This window comes from Linepithema humile, chromosome 2 (assembly GCF_040581485.1).
Source record: "Linepithema humile isolate Giens D197 chromosome 2, Lhum_UNIL_v1.0, whole genome shotgun sequence".
Taxonomy (NCBI): domain Eukaryota; kingdom Metazoa; phylum Arthropoda; class Insecta; order Hymenoptera; family Formicidae; genus Linepithema; species Linepithema humile.
The window spans coordinates 27,487,606-27,505,244 of NC_090129.1; the positions used below are offsets into that span (position 1 = coordinate 27,487,606).

General features: G+C 38.6%; 1 protein-coding gene across 1 annotated transcript in view; it reads left to right on the plus strand.

The window, feature by feature from the left end:
* Positions 1-17,639, plus strand: part of LOC105678012 (odorant receptor 10-like) — a 69,704-nt gene that overhangs the window by 20,610 nt on the left and 31,455 nt on the right. The window contains exons 3-4 of the mRNA XM_067349511.1: positions 2,803-2,902; positions 16,178-16,279. Of these exons, the coding sequence (XP_067205612.1) occupies positions 2,803-2,902; positions 16,178-16,279 (202 nt within the window). The remainder of the gene's footprint in view (positions 1-2,802; positions 2,903-16,177; positions 16,280-17,639) is intronic.

The following is a 17,639-nucleotide window of genomic DNA, read 5'->3' on the forward strand; positions in this document are numbered from 1 at the left end:
CTGTTCTTGGCCACGTTTTGCCAGTCGCGTTGCTCGGTAAAGTCCAGTTTTTTCTTTGCTAGATGAATTATCATTGTGCTCCTCTTCCACCGGTTCCTTCTTTGTTCTTCATCCTTTTGCTCTTGCATGAGATTTTGATTTATTGCTTGTTGTGCCTCTCCTGTTGCTGCCTATTGATCTATCATCGTTTGCGCCGCCGTTTTATTATAGTTATCTTCGAATAAGTTTCTTTCTGTTTCTTCTTCTGCTTGTATTTCTGTTTCTTCTTCTTCTGTTGCTCGTTTAGTTTCTATCTCGCTTTGTATTTGTTCAAAAGTATTCCATAATTCTTTGAGCTTTCGTAAACGAACTTGTGCTTCTACTGCGCTTTTTCTTTCTGCCATTCCAAAAAACGTCAATATTCTTGTTACTAGTCCTTTTATTTGGCCTCGCCGTATCTTTAGTGCTTTTAATTCCGCCATTTGGATTTCAGCGTCTGAAATATAATTGGGATAAAAAAGGGATGGGAGAGCGATTTACTCACCTTCTTTTGTCGATACCCCTTTTAGGTTGTGCTGCCTTTAAGTTATGTCTATATGTTGAGCTGCTATGTTGTTACTTCGTATCTTCCTTTGATACGTTTGTGTCACTTTTCTGTTTGTTTTGACCTTCCTTTAGTCTTCCAATGCTGTGTATCATTCTTACTTACGAGTGAGATTGTTTTGTGAGTTTACGTGCTTTCTTATTGTATCTGCTTGCTTGAATCGCGTTATCGTTCTTGTTTTCGTGCTCCTTGTTGGGCGCCAAAATGTTTTGGAATGAATCTGTGAGTCATACCTTTAATAATGCTTCAATTATGCTTTACAATGACATTTTACAATGCTTTATAACGCCTCGTGGTCCGTACGAAAAAATCCGACTCGCTCACTCCCTCGCTTGTTTTCTCACTTTCTCTTCTCTTTTTTTGAGCGACCTTTACATAAACGTGCTGTTCAAATATCTTTCACTAACACCTTTAGTATTTAACCGAAGAAATAGCAGCTTTAGCGTTTTTTGATGACGCTGTACCAATTAAACCAAAAACCAAAAAATTTATGGTAAAATCTCTTCAAAATAAAGGTACTATTAACCGTATGAAGCGTTTCATGATTTTGTCAAAAGATATTGACCATAATTTTACAGGTATGTTTTAGTTTCTCGGTTTTAAATTTATTTCCACACTGGATTCTTAGCGATAACTAACTAATCTAATTATTTTGTGAAAATATAGTTCATGTTTAATTGATTATTTCATTTTATTTTTCAAGAAGAACTATGTTGAAGATATGTTTATTTCGCGTAATAGTTTAAAATTGTTTTCACGATTCAAAAACAATACAGACTTTTTGAACCATCAAAGATCCAATAATATAGGACACGCATATTAGTTATCTAAACGGAAAAAAAGTTATAAAATCGTAAAAATAGTTAAAAATAGTAAATGACATCGCCGAAAAGGCAGTAAAGTTGATTGAGGATCATAACGGACGTGTTGTAACAGATGCAGAGCAACAGGAATTTCTTCTGCGTTGTGTGCAAGAACACAGACGCTTGTACCCGGACTGCAAAAAGAATACTTTAAAACAACCCTACTAATTTTAAAAATTATATTTATGTTTCTAGTTTATTAAAGTATATTTTTTGTTATTTAGGTAATCATTTATCATTAATTTAACCCTACTACTTCTGCACTTTTTATTATATAAATTTATTAGCTATTTTTGGCATTTTTGACTTTTAAAACATAGGGCTTCAAATTTTTCTCGCCTTATTATTATATCAAATATATTATAAATATATTATATATAATAATTATTTGGGGTTGTAAAACATTATTTATCTACCAAATCTGAAAAATTTTACTTTGATTTTTTTTTAATTACGTTTTTTTAAATAAATTTAAAGTTTTTGTCAGCACGAGAAGGAATTAATCTAGATGGCTAAAATTTTTTGTGTTATTCTTATAACAATTGTAAATTTTTTAAAAGGTAAGATAGAAAAAAAATATAAAATTTTTTTTATTATGTATAAATAAGGGACACCCTAGTATACCGCATGGTCCATTTGAAATGAAAAATATAAATTACTCAAAAAATACAAACCGTATGAAAAAAAATGTTCTGAATCAAAAATATTATGCTTGAAGGAAGCCGTAAGACGGCTCTTTTGATTATGTAGATGGCGCTACTATTGGTGAAACCAATACCAACTTTATTTTTTTTTTCAAATCGAAACTCCTTTTTTTATTACAGAATCAAATTCTATGCAAAAAAAACATGAAACTTTTATTCGAAATATTTTTTTCAAAACATGCATTTATCAGTAGTTATAAGCGATTAAAGTTAATAGCTGTACCACTGCGCCGCTTGCTCACCCGAAGTCAAATATCGCGACAAATATGCATTGTATAAACGAAATGTTTCGGACAAAAGATATTCAGTTTGAAAAGAAATGTAAAATAACAATATCTGCTTCAGATGGCGCTGAGTTAGTTAAATTAAAAAATAAATTAGCTTAGAGCAAAACTTGAGCTAAACTTAAGCTTTTTCTTAATCGAACATTTAATCAACTTTGATTTGTTAGTTAACGTTTATTCAATGTTTTAAATCAGTAGAATTCATCTTGAGGAATGCTCTTGAGAAAAAGCTCAAGTGTTTGTTTTTGAATTCTCAATATAGCAAAAATATATAGTATTATATTTATATTATTATGTCTATGTATTGTATTATATATATAAGTATTTTATGTGTAATATATTATTAAGATAAACTTAAATATTGACAGTTTTGTAGATGATGTTCAATATGCTGTTCGATATTTAATTTGCAAATCAAACATTACAATGGCTTCCGCGGTTATTTGTGGAGCATTTCCGTTGGTTCATGTGAGTAAATCTATCCTGATTTGTGCTATATTATAATTATATATATATTTTTCTGTTATATGTTATGGAGGGTTTTCTGTTATATGTTATATTAGGAGATTATTACATGTATATACACAATGTGACAATTAAGTTTCCGGACTGACACTATTACAGTTTTATTAACACTACTAGTTCGTTTATATGATGTGCTATTTTTAACTGGTTTGGTTGATATGTTTGAGTTTGACAATTGTTTTAGTGAGGTTAGTTCTTTCGTCATGTCAAAGTATTTAAAATAGAATAAAGAGCGATTGAATTTTGTGTAGAATTAAAAAAGACAACCACTGAAACGTTTAAAATGTTGAAAAGTGCGTACAGTAAAGAATGTTTATCGAGAACAAATGTGTTTCAATGGTATAAAGGTACTTAAGATACGAAAAAGCTCAGAAAGTGGGAATGCAAAAATCATCAGTGAAAACAATGTTGATTGCGTTTTTCGATGCTAAATTCATCGAATTTGTGCCGGAAAAACAGACTTGAACGGTAAATTTTATAAAGAGATGATCGCTCGAGTTCATCGCGTTAGACTTGAGTTAGGAAAGTGGATTTTGGTTTCTTCTGCACAATAATGCACCCGTGCATTCTTCGAGTTTTTGGCAAAACAAAAGTTTTCCGTATTAGTCCATTCACCCTACTCACCTGATTTAGTGCCGATTTTTTCATTTCCTAAATTAAAAATTGTAATAAAAAAGACGAGATTTGAGGATGTGTCATCGATCCAACAGACTATGACAAGAGAATTGAAGGCGATTCAGGAAAAAGTGTTTTCTCGAGCATTCGTTTCATTGTATAAGCGATGTAAACGTTATTCGGAAACCGGCGGGGATATACACTACGCGTCAAAATTAAGGGATAGAAAATTTTGGGTCGATTTTTGGATGTTTTTTGAGCGGCTGTATCTCCACGAAAAATGGACGCAAAAAATATTTTAAAAAAGCATTTTGAAGCTTGAATCTTCTAGTTTCTGAATCTTTGAAGAAAACTCCTGTATCATCATTTTTAACTGAGTTATCCTCCATTGAACGGACCAATCCGGAAATGAAGAAAATTTCCCCAAATTGGGCAACGTGCATGGACCAGAAAAATTTTTTTGTCAAAAATCGATTCCACGACGTTAAAGCTCACACAATTCTCAACAATTTGCTTTTTTAGTGAATGCTGTGCGATTTTTTTTGACCGAGTTATTGGCGGTTAAAGCAAAAATGGTACCTTCAACTTTAAACATCCGTAGCTCCGGAATAAATTGTCGTACGACATTCACCATGAGCTTTTTGGAAAGTTCAAAGTCTCCCCTATAAGACGCTCTCTTCAGAATTTTGATCTGACATTTTTTTAATTTTAATATATCAATTGTAAAAACGTGTTAAAAATTGTGTTTTTCTCTTTTTCATTCACCTGGGCGGCACTTCGTGAAAAATGATTGAAACCCCTTAGTGTCCACGTTTTTTTTAATTAAAGATATGCCCAGTAACCACGCAAAATCCCGAGAGCGCTGGATTTTTCTTTCCTAGTGTTCTGAAGCTCGTAAGTTACGTTAACGTACAAAAATAACTAGAAATCTTTTATTTCGCCCCAAAAATGCCAATAACGCAAAAATTCGAAACATTTTCCATTTGATCATTGATTCTTGCTTGGTTATTTCCACGATAAGAAGTCAAATTTCCGATATGATTTTCAATACAATACCACGGCAGATTACCGTCGGCATTAGCGTTACCCGAAGCGTACCACGAGAAGGTTGCTGATCGGATTTACGCTTCGCGCGCGCGCGCGCGCGCGTGTTGTGTGTGTGTGTGTGTGTGTGTGTGTGTGTGTGTGTGCTCGCGTGCGTGCGGATCTTCACAATAGACGTGCTAGGACTCCTACGGTGGTTGATGTATACTTTACCTCTTTCTCAGGCGAGCTTACGGCTTTTCATTGCGAGTTTTTAACTCACCTCTCGACTGTATTGTTTTCGCGAAGATGCCACGGCGTTATCTAACGGATACCGACGTATCACGAATCTTGAAGCTTTTGGATGAAGGTCACTCACAAACCATTATTGCCAACAGGATGGGAATTCGCCAGTCTGCCGAAAGCGAGCTATAGCTCTGCTGATTTTTCGTGGAGATACAGCCGCTCAAAAAACACCCAAAAATCGATCCGAAATTTTTTATCCCTTAATTTTGACGCGTAGTGATATTGAATGATGGTATTAATAAATATTTTCGACCTTTGTGGTATATGTTTTATGGCCTCAGTCCGGGAACTTAACTTGTCACACTGTGTATACTATTCGTGGCGGCCAGCCGCCGCACCGTCACTTCACTTGTTTATAAAACTCCACCGGAAAATATCAACGATTTGCGTCAAAGAATTGTACAGGAATGTAGAGCTATTCCAACAGATACCTTCCAAAATGTTCGTTCAGAATTTGAGAATCGTCTTTATTATTGTTTAGCAAACAACGGAGAACATTTGGAACATTTGTTATAATAAATGACAAAATTTTATGCAGTAACTAGGCCTTGCTATTTTCTTAAATATCTCCTAAAATAGTGATTGAATAAAAAAATGTTTCCTATAGAAGTTACTTGTTTTTTTGTGTAGAATAAAATTCTGCAATAAAAAATATAGGTTTCCATTTAAAAAAACAAATTTGACCTACAAATTACGTTGAAAACGCCTTCCAAATAAAAAATAGATAATGCCGTTCTCTTTCCCCCTCGAAATCATAGAACACGTGTTTTAGCTTTTTTTTGTATCTTTCATACTTTTCGAGATAATCAGGCGACGATCCACTTAAAAAAAAATCGAACGCGCCATAAGTGGAACCTCAAAGGTGGTGCGGAAGACCACTATTTATTAATAGTACTAATAAAATTACCAATCTACATCTATTTGACTGCATTTTTAATCTGCTACTGTGTTCCTCCACTAATCTCCACAGTACATGTATATGTAGTTACTGCAGTAACTCTTGCTAATATGCAGTAGTTTAAAATAAATAATTAAAAGCTTTGCAGGCGTGTAATCTTTCATGTTGATAAATGTAAAATAACAAGCATGGCTAAACGAGTAAGGCGAATGGCAAGAATATTAAAAATCTCGTGTTTGAAAACTGTGATTTTGTAACTTTTTTTCCTTTTTCGATATTTATTTTAAGTAAATTATTAGATAATGTTTTTGGCTAAAAGAAATTATTTTATCTTTATTAAAAATATTCACATATGTTAAATTAGCACTTTGTTGCAACATTGTAAAATAACTTCATTTTTCTATTAACAATAGCAGATCTGTATTATTTATAAAATTGTTAGTTTAATATATGCGAATATTAATAATAAATAGAAAATATTATTTTTTTGGGCAAAAAAATATTATCTAATAATTTACTATGTTAGAAACAAATGTGGAAAAAAGAAAAAAAAGTTGCACGAAGCAGGTCTCGAACAGGTGATCTCTAATATTCCAGCCACTCGCCTCAGAATTTCTTTTCTGAATCAGAAACGCTTGCTTTTAACATGCAAGTAGCATGCATTTATCGTCTGTTGTGTCGGTTTGGTGGAAGGGAGACGTTCGCTCTCTTCCATTGGTTGAACGGCCGAGCTCACACGGATACGTGACGTAGCGCTTCTGTAAGATTGTGTGAGGCAGCGGAGCCGGGACCGCTGTGGGAAATATCGCATCACTGGTACACGGACGGATATCCGGAGCAACGCAAGCCCTTTTCGCAGCAAACGGATCACTGATTCATACATATGGGTGGATTGCACTGCAGCTCAATCTCGGATTGAGACGTTCCTTTTACTGGAGGTTTATAGTGGCCGACGTCACGCAACCAATAATTGGATCCGATTTCTTGGGACACTTCCATCTACTACCAGATGTACGGAAAGGCAAGCTGCTAGACGCAACAACGGACTAATCACAAACAGCACACACAGCAAATCCGAGCACGTATCGGTCAAAACGTTGTTGCAGGAGACGCCGTACCACGCACTGCTGGCCGAGTTCCCGCAATTAACGAATCCATTCAGGAGCAGAGAATCGGCACCGCATTCAACAACGTATTTTATCGAGATCACACCAGGTCCACCAGAAGCATGCCGACCATGGAAACTCTCGCCAGACAAGTTAAAAGAGGCAAAATTGCAGTTCGATCTGCTCCTGCAAGAAGAAGTAATCGCACCATCAAAGAGCGCATGGGCCTCACCACTACACATGGCGCCTAAAAAAGGAGGCGCATGGCGGCCACCGAAAATTAAATAGCCAACGGTGCCAGACAGGTACCCAATACCACACATCGAGGAATTTACGCAAGCTCTACACGGAAAGTCAATTTTTTTAACGTTGGATTTAGTAAGAGCATACAACCAGATCCCGGTGAACCCGGATGACGTACAAAAAACAGCAATCACCACGCCGTTTGGATTGTTCGAATTCGTCAAGATGCCTTTCGGTCTGAGGAACGTAGCACAAACGTTTCAACGGTTCATCAACGAAGTGACACGCGGACTAGACTTCTGCTACACCTACATTGACGACATCCTCGTGGCATTGAGCAACCACGATGAACACGAGTCTCACCTGAGAACACTGTTGCAGAAACTCAGCCAATACAGCTCAACCCGGCTAAATGCATCTTCGGCAAACAAGTCGTGGCATTCCTAGGATACCAAGTCTCGGCAGAAGGAACACAGCCTTTGCCCGAAAAAGTCGAGGCAATCAGACAGTTCCAGAAGCCAACAATCGTGAAGCAACTCCGCCAGTTCCTCGGCACATTAAATTTTTACAGGCGTTTTATACCTGGGGCGGCACAGGCCCAAGCTACCTTGAACGACGCTTTGAAAGGCAACCAGAAGGGCAAGACACCGGTTGAATGGACAACGAAAAGAGATGCAGCTTTCAGCGAATGCAAGGAAAGCCTCGCAAGAGCAACACTTTTGGCACACTCAGATCCTGCAGCAGAGCTCACTCTGACTACCGATGCCTCTGATTTTGCCATTGGAGCGGTCATCCACCAACGCGGTCAACACGGTCAACAACCAGTGGCTTTTCTCAGCAAAAAGTTGACAACGGCGCAGCAGAAGTACAGCCCGTACGATCGAAAGCTACTGGCAATCTATGCGGTCGTCAAACACTTCCGCCACCTGCTGGAAGGGCAAGAGTTCACAATTTTCACGGACCACAAGCCACTCGTCTACGTCTTTCGCAAAGACCCGCTGCAGAGCTCACCAAGGCAGACTCGTCACTTGGGCAATTTTTAATAGACATAAGGCATATCGCGGGCAAGAAAAATGTGACAGACGCACTTTCGATAACGCAAGCCATACAGCAAGCCGTGGATTACGCAGAACTCGCCGAGTCGCAGAAGGCCGACGAGAAACTTCTCTCGCTGCTAAAAGGGACCACCAACCTGCAACTGAAGAAAACAAGGACCCCGGGCACCACCATGAAGATAATCGGCGACACTTCAACGGCCATTCCATGACCGTACATGACACAGCCTTTTCAGAAGCAAGTTTTCAAAAACTTGCACGGTTTAGCGCACACGGGAATCAAATCAACCATTAAATTGATAACTCAACGTTTTGTTTGGCTTGGCATCAAGGCAGATTGCTGCAAGTGGGCACAAGCATGCATACCTTGCCAGAAAGCCAAGATCCATAGACATACCGTCTCACCAACAGACAATTTCATGGGGCCTACCAGCAGATTCGAGCACATACATATGGACATCGTTGGCCCACTGCCACCGTCACAAGAAAAAAAGTACTGCCTCACCATCGTGGACAAATTCACTCGATGGCCGGAAGCTTACCCGTTGACGGACATTTCAGAAACAGTGGCACGCCTGCTTTTCGAAAACTGGATTGCACGTTTCGGAGTATCAGCTCGAATCACGACGGACCAAGGTCGGCAATTCGAGTCCGAGCTCTTCAGGCAGCTAATCAGAATGACTGGATCACAGCACATCCACACCACAGCCTACCATCCGGCAGGCATAACTACTGACGAATTGTATATTTTCTCGTTACAATAAAGACTCGCTACACTGCATAAGGTTCTCTTCTATCTCTTGCCAGAGAATAAACCACGCCCCCACACTATTATATCACACTGCAATATATATGTATGTGTACAGTGGATTCTCGATTTTACGGCCCCGATTTACCAGATTTCGGATAATCTGAACAAAATCTAAGAACTTCAAGAATATTGTAATGTCCACGTAATAAGAGAGTTCTCGCCAGTTGTTGTGCCAATCAATAATATCTTTGATAAATGAAGATAGTGTAATGAGGAGTAAACAGTGAAGACAGAGTCAAGATAGAGTTGCGCTTTTAATAAGATATATTACGAGCAAGCGATTGATATTTCTGTTTACCGTTTTTTGTGTATTGTGTTCTGTGTTCATTAAAATTTTCTTAGTTTCTAAAAAGTCCGATTATTATTTTACGCGTATCCGAGTAATCTTCACGGATGCCACAAATAAACGGAAAACGTGAAAAGTGAATGCGACGGTTTTAGCAGACGTCACAATAATTAAAATTTGAATGGTTCGTCAGTAATTCGTGAGATAACCGATAGACGATGTATATTAGTTAGGGTGGGGGTCCAGCGCACTTTAATAGTACTGATGCGTTAGCACGTTTGCAGCTCAACATATCACCAATTAGCGTATTTTAGTCATAACACGATAACAACATTTTTGCCTTATTATATTAAAAACTAATTATATTAAACGCGGATAATCGGATATTTTGGACCATTGTTCTTCCCTATTAATTCGCAAAAGTTGAGGGTATACTTTATATAAATATATGTAGGATGTATCATGTAACTTATAAGACTCTTTGATTACTAATAATAATAAATTTAATAAAACAACTTGTAACTCGTTATTTTACAAAATGCTCAATGCATAAATGCACGCAACGCGTAGTACTTGCAGTCTTAAAGTTCCGCAATCTCATCGTCTCGTAATAATTCGGCTCGCACACACCGACTCTCACAGACTCTTACCGACTCTCTCGGACTCTCACAGATTCTCTCACTGACTCTCACGGACTCTCACCGACTCTCATCGACCGATTCCAACACACACTCTGTCCTCTCTTGCAGGACTCGACATACTCCAAACTCTATCTTAATTGTGCGCCGCACTTTGGCCGCTCGCGGAATCTATTAACTAGCTTTACACACACACGCGCTCGCGTACGAGCGCTTCTTAAAACTATCTTAATTCTAACACCTAATTCTAACACCCTACATATACAGCGTGTGTCAAAAGTTTCGGGACGGCTGGATAATTTGAAAAATACGCATCACAGAGGAAAATAACCTCGACAAAAGTTGTAGGATTTTTTTTGGACAATCCGATGGTGATCTTAGATTTGGCCTTGCCCGTGACCTTCAAGGTCATTTCAAGGTCAAATCGAATTTTTTAAATAGAAACCCCTATTTTTGATTCCAAAATCTAATAGCTGGTGTCAAGAGCTTTTCAAAACACTATAATGAAGTTATTTTTCATTAAGTACTTTTCGAGTTATGAGGCTTGAAAGTTACAGCATTTTGACATAAAATATAAAATATCTTGTAAAACATTCAATTTTTGGAAATCTTACTTTAATACTTTTATGCGCAAAATAATGAGACGAATCAATTGGTATAAAGAAAACACATAGTTGCTTTCAAGAAAAAATATGTAATTTGCAACATGCAACTGCATACTTTTGTTTATAACCAATGTGTTTTCTTTATACCAATTGATTCGTCTCATTATTTTGTGCATAAAAGTATTAAGGTAAGATTTCCTAAAATTGAATGTTTTACAAGATATATTTTATATTTTATGTCAAAATGCTGTAACTTTCAAGCCTCATAACTCGAAAAGTACTTAATAAAAAATAACTTCATTATAGTGTTTTGAAAAGCTCTTGACACCAGCTATTAGATTTTGGAATCAAAAATAGGGGTTTCTATTTAAAAAATTCGATTTGACCTTGAAGGTCACGAGCAAGGCCAAATCTAAGGTCACCATCGGATTGCCCGAGAAAAATCCTACAACTTTTGTCGAGGTCATTTTCCTCTGTGATGCGTATTTTTCAAATTATCCAGCCGTCCCGGAACTTTTGACACACGCTGTATGTACAGATGTTCAGAAGCGTTTTCTCAAGGATTTTTTTCAAATTGATTAAAAATTTATAAAAACAAATGGTACTTACTTTCTCTAAGTCAAGTTTTAGAGTTAAAAAAATATTTACGATATTTTGAAAAAGGATTCGATATTATTAGGTAACGATATTTATGTGTAATGTTATTTACCCCCGTAACGTTATTTACGAAAACCGTGTTCGGTTAAATTGTTCGAATTTTTTATATGTTATAGTTCTTCTCAAATATGTTATAATTCTGTCTTTTATAAAAAAACTCTCGATGACTCTCTACATATGATTTTCTCCACCATCAAAGAAAGCCTAAAGTCTTTATTTGACAGAGTGGTTAAGAATAACATCCCGAAAAAACATCAACAAATGTTTCTTCTTTTTCATCATTCCATTTCTTTGTGTTATTTTATGTTGAAAATAAGATAAATTGATTTGTTGAAAAATTTGCTGTCGAGGCTTTTGCAATGTAACGTGGTGTATAAAATAGAGTACAAAAACTACGATATATTCAGACCGGCAGACAATTGGAAATTAGAATCAAGGAACATCGTAATACCATATTAGAACACAAGTGGCCCATTTTCGATTATTACAGACCATATTATTTTAGAAAACCATAACTTTGACCGGGAAACAAGCTAGAATTGTGAAAATCCTTTTATTTCAAAAAATGCCCTTCTGAGATATGCATATTAGAGTACAAGTTAATGACAAAAATATCAAGAGAAACACAGATAATTTGAGCCACACATATACAGCTTCTTTTGGAAAAATACTCAAAAGTTGAAATGTCCTTCTTTTCCTGGTAACCCCGAGTATAGTAACCCCGAGATCACTTGCGCATTACTTTGGAGTCACTACCTTACATTTTCCATTTTATAAATGTGGGGCCATCTCATTGGTAGCTGCGGGCCGCACTAAACTTTATGTTCATCCTTACCCGCAGTGCGTGTAAGTGGTTCGGGGTACACTGCTTACAGCGGAGCGGCACCTTCAGCTTCTCGTGGCTTTAAGATGTTTTTAGAGTGGGCCAGCATCAAGAGAAGATGTTTTAAATATCGGGTTATACTCTCTCCATAGCTGCCGATCTTTTTTTAGCTCTTTCGGGGCAGGTGCTTTAGCGATTTGCGCAGGAACGGTCTTTTTCTTCTTAGTGGATGCATGCGTCGCGCTTATTGATCCGGTCGGCAAACGTATCCTTTTTCTTACAAAGAGAGCGTTGGGTCTTTTTCTTACAAGAGTTAGCCTGAGTGAGTCCTAGTTGCACATATAATAAATCGGACGCAGCAGGTTGAATGAACCGGACATAGGTCCAATTGGACACAAAAAACGGACACACGGTGGTTTGAATAGGACACAGTGACAATCGGACACAATGCTAATTGGATACAATGCTAGTCGGACACAATAGCAATCGGACACATTGAAAATCGGACATAGGTCTAACCGGACACAGTAGAAAACAGACACACAATGGTTGCAATCGGACACATGTTCCGTAACAGTTTTCCTTGCCTCAAAAACGTTACTTTTAATGACTTGTGGCTTTTTTGTTTTTTTTTCTATAATAATTCAATGTACAAAGTCTTTTCTGTTTTAAGAACTTGTAACGAAGAGAAATTTTACGATGCGGAGAATAATTCGTCGGTTTGTCAGGATTCGTTCGGGAATTTATCGGGAGACTCCAAATCAGTAGTTTTAGTTAAATAATAATGAATTTATTCTAAACAAAGATGGAAGAAATTACAAAAGTATCTCTGAGTACATAACATAAACGAAATTATATTGCAATGGTGGTGCTATAACCAAAAATAAATCAGCTTTTAATAGTTGGCGGTAGCACAAAAATAAATTATATATTTGGTCGGAGTGCGCCCTTTTGGAATTGTTTATAAATTAAACCTAACACGGTCGGTGGAAAACAAAATAATACAAATTATAATACCGCGTACAATTGAGCAGAATGCATCGCAGATGGTCGTCGAGAACACCCGGCTGAAATGAGCAACACCTCACTTACGGACCGAGAGAGAGAGAGAGAGAGAGAGAGAGAGAGAGAGAGAGAGAGAGAGAGAGAGAGAGAGAGAGGCGGGGGGGGGGGGGTCGATTGCCGGAAACACCCGGCCGGAGTGAGGAACACCTCACTTACGGAAATACTGGAAATCGGTTGCCGGGAACACCCAGCCGGATTGAGGAACACCTCACTTATGGATCAACAGAAATACAGGAAGTCAGTTGCCGGGAACACCCGGCCGGAGCAAAGAACATTCTGCTTACTATCCGACTGTCAGGTCGGAAACAAGTACTTATGCTTCAGGGCACACCCTGAGGCTTATCCGAGTTGTACTCGGGAAGTGGTGCTGGTCCGCTCCGCGAGCCGGCTTTTATACCATTTGCGCAATCCGCATAGTAGTATAGTAGTAACTTGAGTAAGGTCGCTACCCTACTCCGGTAGCTACCCCTACTCAAGGCTCTAGATCATAACTCTCACCCCCCCCCTCTCTATCACTGACCACATTTCAACCCCTAGCTCGAGGGTAGTAACTTGAGTAAGGTCGCTACCCTACTCCGGTAGCTACCCCTACTCAAGTTACTACCCTCGAGCTAGGGGTTGAAATGTGGTCAGTGATAGAGAGAGGGGGTGAGAGTTATGATCTAGAGCCCGATCGGCTCTTATTAAGAGCCTCTTAGTAACAGTGCTCGAATGCGCATTGTTACAAACTGTATAATTATAGACTTTATTTTGCATCAAAAGTATCGGGCAATAGAAGTAGACCTTGCCTTGCGCGGAAAGTTGCAAACCAATGTGGAACCGTATAATTATAGTTTAGTATGTATAATTATAGACCTAGTTTTGTATTCGAAGCACTTTTTTTATGATTTTTACTCGTGGGCACAACAAGATGTGTCCGATTGCAACCAATGTGTGTCCATTTCCTACTGTGTCCGATTGTCACTGTGTCCGATTCCAACCACCGTGTGTCCGTTTCTTATTGTATCCGATTGGCACTCTGTCTGATTTATTCAACCTGCTGTGTCCGATTTATTCTGTACGCAACTAGGACTTCCCCTGATCGAATGTTTGCTGTAGGAGCAGCAGACAGGATCAGGTACAGGTATGAGAAATTGGCCCGATTTTATACCCGGAGCTAGCGGCTGATTGATCAGAAATCGGCGGCTAGTATAGTCGCCGAAGCGCTGCCCCTTCCCCACCTCTACACTGAGTTTGACGGAGTATGTTCGGTGTTTGGCCTAAAATTGTATTTATAAATTTATCGGCGCCTAGTGGCTCGGATGGATAGTCGATCCGTGCCATGACAATGCATAAATGCATAAATGCACAGCCTTTGTACATTCTGTGTTCTTTTTATTTCACCATTATTTGGTTATCCTCACTTAGTTTAATCTGCAGACCAACGCAGTTTCTCGAGAAGCCAGCAAGTGAGAATTGGGGCCGTTGTGGAGACTGAAGTCTTGAAAACCCTTTCAGTCAGCTGATCAGGTGTGATCATTTCGTAAAGGTGCTACTCCTACGGCGCATCCCCATATACCCTACATTGTGTATAGGGTATCCCATTCTAACTTAAACATTGTAATATCTTGAAAATAATGTACTATCAAAAAAAAAAATTGTTAAATAAGAGCTAAATTGATTTTTTTCAATTTAAAACAGTTCGTTTATTTGTGCGGAATAGTTCGCCGGGATTAGGAGTTCGGTCGGTTGGGGGCACGTTAAGAATTAAGGCCGCGGTTGCGCCGACGCTTCCGCGTCGCCGTATGTCAACCGTCTTGCGCCGCCTTACACCGCCGTAATTATTACAAATTTATAACGAGCATTCAGACAACGCATTCAACACATTTATACTAAACGTATCCACACGGTAGACTGTACATAGCTAACATCAAATCATAAAATAAACCAAGTTATATTTTGCTACACACAGACAGCGCATTCTCTTCGCTGGGTAGCGAGCGCGTGGATCGATACGTGCGAGCTGTGTCGACTGTCGATCGAACCGGTCGATGGTCCGGGCGCGTGCGCGATGATTCGATGGTCGCTTGAATCGATTAGTCGCGATTGCCTGCCGGACGAAAAGGAACAGATTTGAACGAAGGAAGACGGGAGCGAGGACACGCGTATTGCCCGTGTCCTGCGGTGATCTGAAGTCGGACGTGGAGTCGAGTGTTCTCGGTGGTATATGAGTATGCTCGTATGTAAGAATCGAAGCCGAGTATTCTCAGCGGTATACGAGTATGCTCATATGTAAGGAAGCGGAGCCGAGTATTCTCGGCGGTAGACGAGTACGCTCATATGTAAGGAACAGAGGACGGTTCCTGGGGGCCGAGTACGCTCGGTCGGAATACGAGTATTCTCGTATCGTGCGGAAACGGTTTCGAGAGCCGAGTATGCTCGGCGGGATACGAGTATTTTCGTATCGGTGGAACGGTTTCTAGAGCCGAGTATGTTCGGCGGGACACGGGTGTTCCTGTATCGTGCAGAAGCGGTTCCTGGAGCCGAGTATGCTCGGTCGGTGCACGAGTATGCTCATGCTCGTGGGGCTAGTGGACATAGACTCCAAGTGCTCTCGGCGAATTACGAGTTCTCTCGCAATAGGAACGGATGTTCGCTGGCGAGCAGCGAACAGGATCCGGTGAAAAGGCGTACAGCCGGGCCTCTTTTATACCCGGTTGTCGACTGGCTTAGGATCGGCAAGCATCGGCGGTCTAGCCGGCGGGCCCTCCACCTGGTAATTTTCGGAACGGTCGGTTGTGGGGTGACCGTCCGGCGACTGACCGCTGGTGTTTTCGATAAGTTTATCGGCGCTCGATGCGCCGTTGTTGGCTACGGACGATGTTCGGTCCGTAGCCGTGACGATGCAGCATGCATCGTTACAAATGGAAACACTTTTTTATTGCAATTTATATTCTACAAAAAAAATAAGGAAATTTTATTCTTGGTTATTTTTTGCTATACCTCCTCCAACAAGTCCAAAATGCCGATTTTAAACATGCATGCGCGCTTTGAATTTTTATATTTTAATAAGTAAATTAAATTAATTATTTATTTTATTTTATCCAGAAACAACCTCTGGCTATAACAGCACAATTTATTTGTATGGTGTTGGGTGGTTGCCAGAGACTCTATATCACGGCTTGGCCAGCAGATGACTTAGCAGAAATTGTAAGTTATTACTAAATTAAAGAGTTATTTTTAATGACAGTTTTTTCTATCTTTATTTTATTGCAATAGAAAATGATACAATATTCAATAACAAAATAAGACAAAAGACAATAATTTCATCTTTATTCACAAAGTAACACAGAGCCAGAGCTGCGACTTAGTGCTCGAATTTATTGTTTACATTATAAGTACACTAAAACACAAACGTTTCGGCTTTTGGATTTGGCCATCCTCAGTGTATATAAAAATAATTTTAAATAATAGAAATTGAAAGGTCTGAAATCCGACGAAATCAGACAAAATAAGCTGAAGTTGTTGTTTTTGTAAGTCAGTCAGATAACATAAAACTAAATATTAAAATTTAAAGAATGTTAGTAACTTGTAAAAATAAATAAATAGTAAAAAATTAAGTCAAAGTTTTAAATTCAATCAAAATCCTTTTTACAATGACATAACTACATACTTAAATAAAGATAGTAAAATAATTAATTATCTTGAAAGCATTAACACCTCAGGATATCTCGAAATAACGGTGGTCAGACTTGTCTAGAATATGAATGTCACCAAAAACGTCAGCCTTGTACACGAATCAAAAACATAGTTAAATTAAATTATTGAAATAAATTTTGAATGTACTTCATTGCAATCACGACAATAGGTTTGTTCTTTATAGCGAAACTGGTTGCACTAGTTCAGAGTTTATCTTTTTCCCTCCACATTGGAAGGAGAAAGATAAACTCTGAACTAGTGTAGCCAGTTCAGCTATAAAGAACAGACCTCATATTTGATGTAAAACGTCATAATGAGTATACAAAAGAAATAAATTCATTTGTAATAAAAAGGAAGATGTTAAAAATAGGTCGATTTTGGCCCATGGTGTGGAACCAAAACTACACATGATTTCTTACAGATTTCATACCGTAGAATCACGTGGTAAAGTTCGTTTTCCTCTAGACAGCGGGGAAAGTACGGAAAAAATTGAAAAAAGACCATAAAAAATGCAATTTTTCGAGCTGGTTTGAAGTTTGAAACATTCCTGGAGCGATTTTTTAAAAATGATTTGTCGCTCTTGTCCTTTTGCAGGGAGGAAGTTCTAAGGCCTTCACATGACATACAAAAAAGACCAATTCGATACATGCGTCGGAAGACACCCTTATACCCGAAAAACCACTCCCAAAATCAGTCAAACAATTCTAGCCAAGCTAAAAATGATTTGTCGCTCTTTTCATTCTGCACGGAGAAAGTTCCGAGGCCCTCACACGACATGCAAAAGAGACCGATCCGATACATGCGTCGGAAGACACCCTTATACTCGAAAAACCACCCCCAAAATCACTGAAACAATTCTAGCCAAGCTAAA